The sequence below is a fragment of the Synchiropus splendidus genome, chromosome 4, assembly GCF_027744825.2.
Source record: "Synchiropus splendidus isolate RoL2022-P1 chromosome 4, RoL_Sspl_1.0, whole genome shotgun sequence".
Lineage (NCBI taxonomy): Eukaryota > Metazoa > Chordata > Actinopteri > Syngnathiformes > Callionymidae > Synchiropus > Synchiropus splendidus.
Genome location: NC_071337.1, coordinates 23,820,371 through 23,830,892, shown reverse-complemented (window position 1 = coordinate 23,830,892; position 10,522 = coordinate 23,820,371). Strand labels below are relative to the sequence as shown.

The 10,522-nt window shown below is 47.4% G+C and overlaps 1 protein-coding gene across 3 annotated transcripts; it reads right to left on the bottom strand.

Moving 5' to 3' along the window:
* Positions 1 to 4,061: 4,061 nt before the first annotated feature.
* On the bottom strand, positions 4,062 to 10,396 carry fbxo7 (F-box protein 7). 3 transcript variants are annotated; one of them, XM_053862190.1, is made up of 10 exons: positions 10,235 to 10,396; positions 9,207 to 9,329; positions 8,255 to 8,504; positions 7,849 to 8,070; positions 7,629 to 7,773; positions 6,962 to 7,042; positions 6,785 to 6,880; positions 6,505 to 6,681; positions 6,390 to 6,430; positions 4,062 to 4,464 (listed from the first exon to the last, which is right to left on the bottom strand). In XM_053862190.1, the coding sequence occupies exons 2-10, from the start codon at positions 9,326 to 9,328 to the stop codon at positions 4,126 to 4,128; spliced, it is 1,473 nt and encodes a 490-aa protein (XP_053718165.1). In that variant the 5' UTR covers position 9,329; positions 10,235 to 10,396; the 3' UTR covers positions 4,062 to 4,125. The 3 variants fall into 3 exon arrangements, with proteins under 3 accessions (XP_053718165.1, XP_053718166.1, XP_053718164.1); XM_053862191.1 differs by lacking the exon at positions 10,235 to 10,396 and adding an exon at positions 10,040 to 10,228 and having other exon boundaries at positions 7,885 to 8,070; XM_053862189.1 differs by lacking the exon at positions 10,235 to 10,396 and adding an exon at positions 10,040 to 10,227.
* Positions 10,397 to 10,522: the final 126 nt, after the last annotated feature.

The window sequence follows — 10,522 nt, the reverse complement described above, 5'->3', positions numbered from 1 at the left end:
AGGACTGGATAACTGTTCACTTTTGCTATTGCTGTTGTGAGACACATTTATTAATGATAATAATAATAATTATTATTTATTAACACGTATTGTTATAGAGAATGTTTTGGCACGAGACAAAAGGTTTGTTTTCTTATATTGTGTTGATGTACCGCTAAAGGTAGAGTCATCATGAGCCACCTTTATTTTGGTTTTATCGTATTTTCCTATCGCCGTATGACGCACACACCTGGATCCTATCAAACATCAATGATCCACCTGCTACATACAAGCTCCCTGGTTTAAGTGCTGTGTCAGAAGGTGTACGCCTCCATGCTGGTAACTCGGTCTCATGCTTGTACACGCATTTGTTTGATCACCTTCACACCTTCACCTTCTTCTGCCACTTATCCGGGGTCGGGTCGCGGAGGCAGCATTCGGAGCAAGGAAGCCCAAACTTCCCGGTCCGCACAAACCTCCTCCAGCTCCTCCCGGGGGATCCCGAGGCGTTCCCAGGCCAGACCGGAGACATAATCTCTCCAGCGAGTCCTGGGTCTTCCCCGGGGTCTCCTCCCAGTAGGACATGCCCGGAACACCTCCCCAGGGAGGCGTCCAGGGGGCATCCGGATCAGATGCCCGAGCCACCTCAGCTGGTTCCTCTCGATGTGGAGGAGCAGCAGCTCCACCCCGAGCTCCTCCCGGATGACCGAACTCCTCACCCTATCTCTAAGGGTGCGCCCAGCCACCCTGCGGAGGAAACTCATCTCAGCCGCTTGTATCCGCGATCTCATCCTTTCGGTCACTACCCAAAGCTCGTGACCATAGGTGAGGGTGGGAACGTAGATCGATCGGTAAATCGAGAGCTTCGTCTTGTGACTCAGCTCTCTCTTCACCACAACGGTCCGATACAGCGACCGCATCACTGCCGCCGCTGCACCAACCCGTCTATCAATCTCACGCTCCCTTTTTCCCTCACTCGAGAACAAGACCCCGAGATACTTAAACTCCGCCACTTGAGGCAAGAACTCTCCACCAACCTGGAGAGAGCAAACCACCGTGTTCCGGTCGAGAACCATGGCCTCAGACTTGGGGGTGCTGATCCTCATCCCGGCCGCTTCACACTCGGCTGCAAACCGACCCAGCGCATGCTGAAGGTCCCGGTCCGATGAGGCCAGCAGAACAACATCGTCCGCAAATAGCAGAGATGAAATTCTGTGGTTCCCGAACCGGATCCCCTCCGCCCCCTGGCTACGCCTAGAAATTCTGTCCATAAAAGTGATGAACAGAACCGGTGACAAAGGGCAGCCCTGGCGGAGACCAACATGCACCGGGAACAGGTCTGATTTCCTGCCGGCAATGCGAACCATGCTCCTGCTCCGGTCATACAAGGAGCGGACAGCCCCTAGCAGAGGGTCCCGCACCCCATATTCCCGGAGCACCCCCCACAGGACATCGCGAGGGACACGGTCGAACGCCTTCTCCAAATCCACAAAGCACATGTGGACTGGTTGGGCGAACTCCCATGAACCCTCGAGCACCCGGTGGAGGGTATAGAGCTGGTCCAGTGTTCCACGACCGGGACGAAAACCACACTGTTCCTCCTGGATCTGAGGTTCGACTATTGGCCGAAGTCTCCTCTCTAGTACCCTGGAATAGACCTTTCCAGGGAGGCTGAGGAGTGTGATCCCCCTATAGTTGGAACACACCCTCCGGTCCCCTTTCTTAAACAGGGGGACCACCACCCCGGTCTGCCAATCCAGAGGCACTGTCCTCGACTGCCACGCGATGTTGCAGAGACGTGTCAGCCACGACAGCCCTACAACATCCAGGGATTTCAGATACTCCGGACGGATCTCATCCACTCCCGGGGCCCTACCACCGAGGAGCTTACGAACAACCTCGGTGACTTCGGCCCGGGTGATGAGAGAGCCATCCGAGTCCTCAGTCCCCGCTTCCTGAGTGGAAGACGTGACGACGGGATTGAGGAGACCCTCGAAGTATTCTTTCCACCGCCCGACAACATCACCAGTCGAGGTCAGCAGTCTCCCACCCTCGCTGTAAACAGCACTGGTGAGGCACTGCTTCCCCCTTCTGAGGCGACGGACGGTTTGCCAGAATTTCTTCGAGGCCGACCAATAGTCCTCCTCCATGGCCTCTCCGAACTCCTCCCAGACCCGAGTTTTTGCCTCCAAGACTGCACGGGAAGCGGCACGCCTGGCCTGCCGGTACACGTCAGCTGCCTCAGGAGTCCCACAGGCCATCAAGACCCGATAGGACTCCTTCTTCAGCCTGACGGCATCCCTTACTTTCGGTGTCCACCACCGGGTTCGGGGATTGCCGCCGCGACAGGCACCGGAGACCTTGCGACCACAACTGCGTGCAGCCGCACTGACAATGGAGGAGGAGAACATGGACCACTCAGACTCCATGTCACCTACCTCCCTCGGGATCTGGGAGAAACTCTCCCGAAGGTGGGAGTTAAAGACCCCACTGACAGTGGGTTCCGCCAGGCGTTCCCAGCAGACCCTCACAATACGTTTGGGCCTGCCCGGTCTGACCGGCTTCCTCCCCTGCCAGCGGATCGCACTCACCACCAGGTGGTGATCGGTTGACAGCTCTGCCCCTCTCTTCACCCGAGTGTCCGAGACACGTGGCCGAAGGTCAGATGACACGATCACAAAGTCTATCATAGACCTCCGGCCAAGGGTGTCCTGGTGCCATGAGCACTTATGGACACCCTTGTGCTCAAACATGGTGTTCGTTATGGACAAACTGTGGGTGGCACAGTAATAGAACACCGCTCAGGTTCAGATCGGGTAGGCCGTTCTTCCCAATCACGCCCCTCCAAGTCTTGCTGTCATTGCCCACGTGGGCGTTGAAGTCTCCCAGTAGAACAATGGAGTCCCCGGTTGGGGCACTGTCGAGTACCCCTCCCAGTGACTCCAAGAAAGCCGGGTAGTCTACACTGCTGTTCGGCCCGTAAGCCGCAACCGCTGTGAGACACCTGTCCCCAACCCGTAGGCGTAGGGACGCGACCCTCTCGTTCACCGGGGTAAACCCCAACACGAAGCTGCAGAGCTGCGGGGCTATGAGCAAGCCTACGCCAGCCCGCCGCCTCTCCCCGCGGACAACTCCAGAAAAGTAGAGGGTCCAGCCTTTCTCAAGGAGTTGGGTTCCAGAGCCCAGGCTGTGCGTGGAGGAGAGCCCGACTATATCTAGCCGGTACCTCTCAACCTCCTGCACAAGCTCAGGCTCTTTCCCCCCCAGCGAAGTGACATTCCATGTCCCAAGAGCCAGAGAATGTCCACACGAACCAGGTCGTCGGGCCCCCCGGCCTCGACTGCTACCTAGTTCTCTATGCACCCGACCCCTATGACTCCCTCTGTGGGTGGTGGGTCCGCAGGAGGGACGGCCCATGTCATTCGTTCGGGCTTGGCCCGGCCGGGCCCCATGGGCAGAGGCCCGGCCACCAGGCGCTCGCATTCGAGCCCCAACCCCAGGCCTGGCTCCAGGGTGGGGCCCCGGCTGCGCCATGCCGGGCGACGTCACGGTCCTCGATGTTTTTGGTTTTGTCATCGGGGCTTCTGAACTGCTCTTAGTCTGACCCGTCACCTAGGACCTGTTTGCCATGGGAGACCCTACCAGGAGCATAACGCCCCCGACAACATAGCTCCTAGGATCATTCAAGGTACACAAACTCCCCCACCACGATAAGGTTGCAGTTGTTTGATCATTCTTCCTGATATTATTCATAATTTATCTAAGTCCATTCTCATGATCCAACTTGTCTTGCCATCCACCATATGCTCTGGAGGGCTGTGTCCAGGACCGTGACCGGTAGATTCCTCACAACATGAAAAGTTTTATTGGATCACAGACAACATGACATCATTTTGTTAAGGAGCTGATCAGAAGGTTCCAAGGTCTGAGTTTGAGGTGAAGAAGCTGCTTGACCAACAATTACGAGGCTATTCTCAGAACCATTCATGGTGTTTGTACTTGTACAGACCATCAAATGTGTTTTTCCAGGGCTCTGCTTCGAAGCGACCAACGATTTAAATGTGTTAGTAACAACAGCTACATTATCTTGCCATCTTTTTATTAAAAAGTCTCAAAATTGTCAGGACCAGCCCCTCAGGTATTTATTCATCTGAATCCTTGTCTGTGCCACGGGTGTCCTCGTCCCCGTTGGCCGTCGGAGAATGGTGGTCTGATGCGATTGGGGAAAGCGTCGTTGAAGTCTATGCGAGGGCGAAGAGGAAGGGGGTTGAAGGGGTCAATCAGAGGACGAAGAGGATTGGGAATGGGCTGGAAGGGGTCTGGAAAGGGCCACAGTGGTTGAAATGGAGGCGGGTGGTAAATCGGGTCACGGGGCTCCAGTTCCTCATTGAATGGAAACGGTGGGATCAGACTCCCATCAGTAAAGAAGAAGCGGCTATCAGCAGTGGATCTATGAAAACTTCTTGTGCAATTTTTTTTGTAGACCTGTAGAGACAAACCAAAAGAAAATATTGTGGAAAACACATCAATAGGCTTGTTATGATACACATACTCGGACTCCTGTTTTACAAGGCCTTCCATCGGGTTGACGTGGGGAACAATCCAAGCATGTGCCGAACTAGTGTTTGAATATGTGTTCCCATACAGTCTGTGAAGAGTAAGTACGCAACAGACGACAAACTGCATGGCATAACAAATAAGCAACTGGAGCTGGAAGATCCCTCATGATGTGCACTCTGATTCAAAACTTTGACGTGTTACGTGAGTTATCTGGCAGGTTTGCACAGGCATGCTCCGATGACACAACCGGCCCAGCCACATGAGATCACGCAGTTCATATTCATTCTGTGTATACAAAAAATGTCAATAAGATTTTATTGTCATCTACTGCCATAAATAACACTGTGGTCTAAACTAATTCAAACACTCTTGGGATTTGTACTGGAGGCACCAGCTTTGTAAACTAGCGAGGCTGAGTGCATGGCAGCGGAGGAAGTCGAGGATACTATTAGAATAGATGGGAGCACTTTGTCAATGGTTTTTGAGGAAGAAGAGCAGGTGTATGTAAACAAAGGACCTATCTTTATTCAATCCATACCACACTGGTGATGACTCATGGTCGTCTGAGAATGAAGTTGGAAGTGGACATCACGTGACTCAATATAAATGAAGATGAAGGTGAACTGGGTGCTACACTCAAGGGTTAACAGCCCACACGTGTGCGTGTAAACAAAAGGACTTATTCTTTTCTGACGCTTGGATGATCATTCCTGTTTGTTTTAAGTTTGAAAACCATGAGCATCGGAAACCTGCGCCAACAATGACAATGTTTGCCACTTGTCCCTTGTTTATTTGGAGTTGTGGTGGTATTTGTTGTACATTTTATGTTATTCATTATTTTCAATGTATGTAACTGTTTGAAGTAATGTCAAGTATAATGGCTACAATATTAGGCTATATAGTTTTAATGTAGAATGTAGCCTGAGATACAAAGGTCCTGCCCTGGAGAGCAGAAGGACCTGGTCCAGGGTCGACCTCTCGGTGTCCTCAATACACCCAAGGGGCTTCCTCCTGAGATGCCTAAAACACCCCAGCCGACTCCTCTCAACACAGAGAAGCCGCCTCTGAGTCTCACCCCGGTGGCAGAACATCTCACCTTATCTCTAAGGGAGACGCCCACCACCCAAAACCTACAAAATCAAATAATTTTGTGTCCAAATAAAAATAAATAGCATTAATCTTATTTATTTCTTAAATAAAATAATACGCATTTATTTTGTTTATTAGAATGTGCTTAAAAAGCTGCTGATTCTACATTTTTGAGAAAAAGAAATTCTAAATTCTGTTCATTAGAAAAAGAAAAAAAGTTGCATTTGTGTCCTTTTTGTGTGCTGCTACACACCTAATGAATTGGCATGATCGGTGCAAAAACGTTTCAACATCCCCATAATACTTTCTCTTGTTGCATAGGAGCCTGGTGAAATTATTCCAATCAATTTCCAAACAAGTGACGGCATGTTGAACCTTCTCCCAAGGATTATGTATCTAGCTGTCATGGAAATATAATCAGTTGGACAGTTTCACTCTCAGTGGAACACGTCTGACTGATGCCACATGCATAACGGATGCCACACATCATGACAGTTAAAGCCTGCTGAGGCAGGTTTTTGGAAGTGAACCCAACTGTGGGTGAAGAGCAGGAGTCTCAAACTGATCCACAAAAGAGCTGCAGTGGGTGCAGGTTTTTGTTCCAACCAATCAAGATAACACTTTTTCACCTACCAGGTGTCTGAAGACCGTAGTCGGCTAATAGTCAGTCTGATGCTGCTTATATCAGCTGACTTGTTTGGTCGGAGCAAAAACCTGCACCCATTGAGGCGTGGTGTAGAGATATTGCATATGGGACAAACCTCTTTCCAGTTTGGGTTTCTGCTGCCATCAAGATCAAACCCTGTACGGGAAAGCACAACAGAACTTCAGTCATTTGCGTCAGACAGAGCTGCTCCAAGAATCTTGTATCCTCACTTTTGAGATCTCTGTAGCACATGTATCTCCACAACATGGAATCTGACGCCCAGGTGTTGAGGTGCTTGCAGACCCCCGACAGCCGGACCAGTGACTGCACATCCAGCATTCTGAGAATGCGCAGGAGGACCTCAGGAGGAACTAAAGTCAGGCCAAAAGCCGCTGGCAAGCACAGAGCTGTGTACAAACATCAACCATTATGGAGTCAGTTCGTTGATATGAGAAGACTTGCTGATCAAACTGCTGAATTTGATCTTCTAACTTGCACAGCAAGTCATACCTTCTCTCGTGGCTGCGATCAGTGGGTACACCAACGAGTCCTTAAACAACAGAGACAACTTCCGGAGGTCTTTGTAAGCTGCAGCCGCACTTTTCCCTGTGATGAAAAAGGGACATGTCCTGAGTTATATGCACATCAGTTGACTCAGGAGTGAACAGGTCACCAGACTGAGCTGACCTGGCCACTTGTCTGTCACGTAGTCGGTGGCCTCCAAACTGAGTTTGCGGCTGATGTCAGTGGACATGACTTTAACTGAAACTGTACAGAAGAGCACACAGAGAAGAGCACACACGGTTGGGCAGCGGTCACAAGCTTTGACTTCCCCCCATTATCCATGATCCATTTGCAGCCGGCCAGATTTGGCATGCACATTCCACATTACAGAAACGTCAAAGCTTTCTCTTATCCAGAACATTCGCAGCAACCGTCCAAAAAAACACAGCATCAGGTCGTTGCACTCATAGGAGGCTCTCTCGATACAGTAACCCCTGAACATGTGGTGCGATTTCAATATATGATTCTCCGAAAGCATTAGAGATTGGTGTGGCCTAAACATGCATGCCAGAAAGTGATTTAATTTTAGCTACAAGTCCAGTCGGACAGTGTTGCTTCACACATAAATGTGAGTCTCGCTCAAAGCCATGCCAAAAATGCCTGGACATTCCACTTTCACATATAGTCAATTTCACATATTGCACTTATAGCGTAAGATGAAGAGAGCACAAAATGGCACACACAAACATGCACATTAAGATCAGGTTGGTATCTCAAAATTGTACAATTTTAAGCAACCCTCTAGTACTTTTCTCACATTAGATTACATTCAGAAAAACCACACACATACCGTTGACGAAGAGCAAGGGGCCGATTGGGACGGCGACCAGCACGGTCGGCGCGTTGTTACAAAGCTGATGTTGGAAGGACAGTTTGTAGAATTTACTCACTGACCTCCAGCCATCCGGCATTTCATCAGAGCTCGCAGCGAATCCCTGAGAACTCAAAAAAACTCAAGTTCAACACCACCACTTGTCACAGATCAGATCATAACTTTTGTTTTAAATTACAGTGAAGCCAGTCTCCAACATCAGAATGTTCATCACCACCACAATGGCTTCGTTGGGGTTGTTGACATTGGTCCTTTGATACAGGAGTTCTAGAGGGAAAGGGGCCTGGCCAGTAGTCGCCTCAGAGCAGATCATCGGACCCAAAGACCAAAGAGAAACGGAGTTAACAGGGGCTGACGCCTCCATATATTCCAGAGGAGCGGTGCTGCAGCATGGTTGTTGCTGAATAAAAGAACAACAAATAATAAGTGAATAATATTGTAATCCAGTTTATGTGGCTCGCAATGACCGCAGCAAAAGTGTACGATAAATGAAAAGATTTATCGTTCACAAATGCAGATTTTTTTATCCGTTTTATAAATATGACACATTAAAATATGCCTTGTGAACTATACTGTGTTCTTACATCTGGCGAGGGAATATCCTCCTCTGAATCAGCGGCTCCCAGTGGGGTTGGGTTGTCTGCTCCGAAGGACATGTGAAAGTCAGGTCCAGCTTGCAATGCCGCACTGACAGCTGCTCCGTCGGTGAGAGCGGTGCTTGGCAGAATCACGTAGAGAAGATCTCCAGAGACAATGCCACAGGAAGAAAGATTTTGTCCAGTATCAGTCAAGACTTCAGAACCATTCAGAGACAGACTGAAGTCTGTTTCTGGACTGAAAAAGAAGCAAACAATTAGCAGTGAACTGGCAATGTAAGTCATTGTAAAAGAATCTTCTCTAAACATAATAAAATTCAGAAATAAATCAACCTTCATGACTAAGAAATATGATAAATAAATCTATGTAATCTGATCAATATCAGCATTGAAAAGCTGTTTATATGTGACTGCATATCACATATGATATAAACAGATGTAGAAAGTCGATCAACAGCAAGCAGGTAATGACCTTAGTTCCATTTAGCTTAGGCTTCACTTAACATTAAGGGTGCACAGATCAGCCTCAGTTCTATTTTAAACACTTGTGTAGTTTAAAAAAAAGTTATATTTTGTGTGTATTTTTGCAAGGGGGAAATCAGCAAACACAATAATTTCCAATAGGAGTCCGGTAAAAAAATGGTACACCCCTTCTACTATGGTCAATATTATTCTTATAAACTTATAAACTTTTCTAGATCAGTCAAACCAAAAGATGAAGGATAACAAGTGAAGGCTTAAGTTACAGTTAAATACATCTGGATGACACCTAACATTGAAGCTAGATTTATTGCTTAAAGTTAAGCCATGTGCTTTTTTGACGTGATGCTTCGACAACATGAGTAAGCCAAAGTCAAATTCCTCACTCCATAAATACGCACTCTGATTTACACAATTTGCATCGGTCTGCTATCATCATGTAGTGAGTTCTACATCCAACCTGAGTCCCACTGAGTTCAAGACCTCCTCCTTGATGTGGTTAATAAGGTCGGTCAGACTTGGTTCTGGTCCAGGTACATCAATTCTGCAAGACTGCTTGTTAATTCGAAGCTTCAGTTTCATTCTGGGGAAAAAACATAGAATTTTTCATCCAACATGAATGACTATTTCATATATTTAAATTACAATGAGCTCATTACCATCAGGCTGAGTGACACAATAAGTTAATAAATTGCCATTTCACATGATACACAACACTCCAAGAACAATACCATGAAACAAGTAGAATAAAAACATACATGTTTTGAATGACATGTAAAGGGTAAAAGCATATTAAGGAGTAATTACGTATGTATTACGATAGATGTAAACTATAATATATTCATAAATGAGTTAGGTGGCGTGTAAGTTTCGTTTGATAACTCAATAAACTACCATTACTCTTTTCCATTTTATTTTCGTTCTAATTTCTTTAATGACGTCAGGCTGGTTTATAACGAAATGGAACAAATTAAGACATATTTGAAGCCAACATATTTGATGAGTCATACAGCAAGTCTTTTGAAATACGCCACTTTTTAAATGTACGCACCAAGTCATGTTTTCACGAGTATGCGTTGGTGATATTAATAAACACAATGTATAACATGTTTGATTGAAGAAACGTCTGTTTTTAAGTTAATGAAACTAATATCGGTTTCGTTTCTGCAAACGACGCAGCTGAACGCAAAGCTAGCGCAGCAAAGCTAGTACACTTGCTCAGAAGTGGTCGACCATCTAAACTTCGTACCGTAAGGTCAGGAGCGCCAAACTGTAACGTTTAGAAATACTCACATGCAACACTTGGTGTGATGACATGCACACTGTTTTAATGTGGAGCTGTTACGCCGCTGTAAAACTGTCGTTGCTGAAACAACACTGGCAGAATACAGTTCCCGGCCTGCTTTTCAAAATAAAAGCATTGCGCTGTTCTCTCTCTCTCTCTACTTGTAAAGACAAGAAAAAAAGATGTAATGGACGACAGTTTACCATCATCAATGTAGGCATTTGGCGCACTGTCCCTCGTCTCCTGTGGCAATAGACTGGCTTTATTCTGTGGAGTGACTGTCTCAAATATTTACAGTGTTTACAGTCGTCAATCCTTGCATCATCCGTGCGGTGGGTCACAGGGACATGAAAGCCTGACCAGTGAAGTTAAGTAATCAAAGTGGAAGATTACAGAGCACATTCGACAAGAGCCATCGTAATCATTGAAAGGGACCTCATTTTTTTCATACGTGTCATTTCCATAGTCTTATTTTTTGCATGATTCTTTCA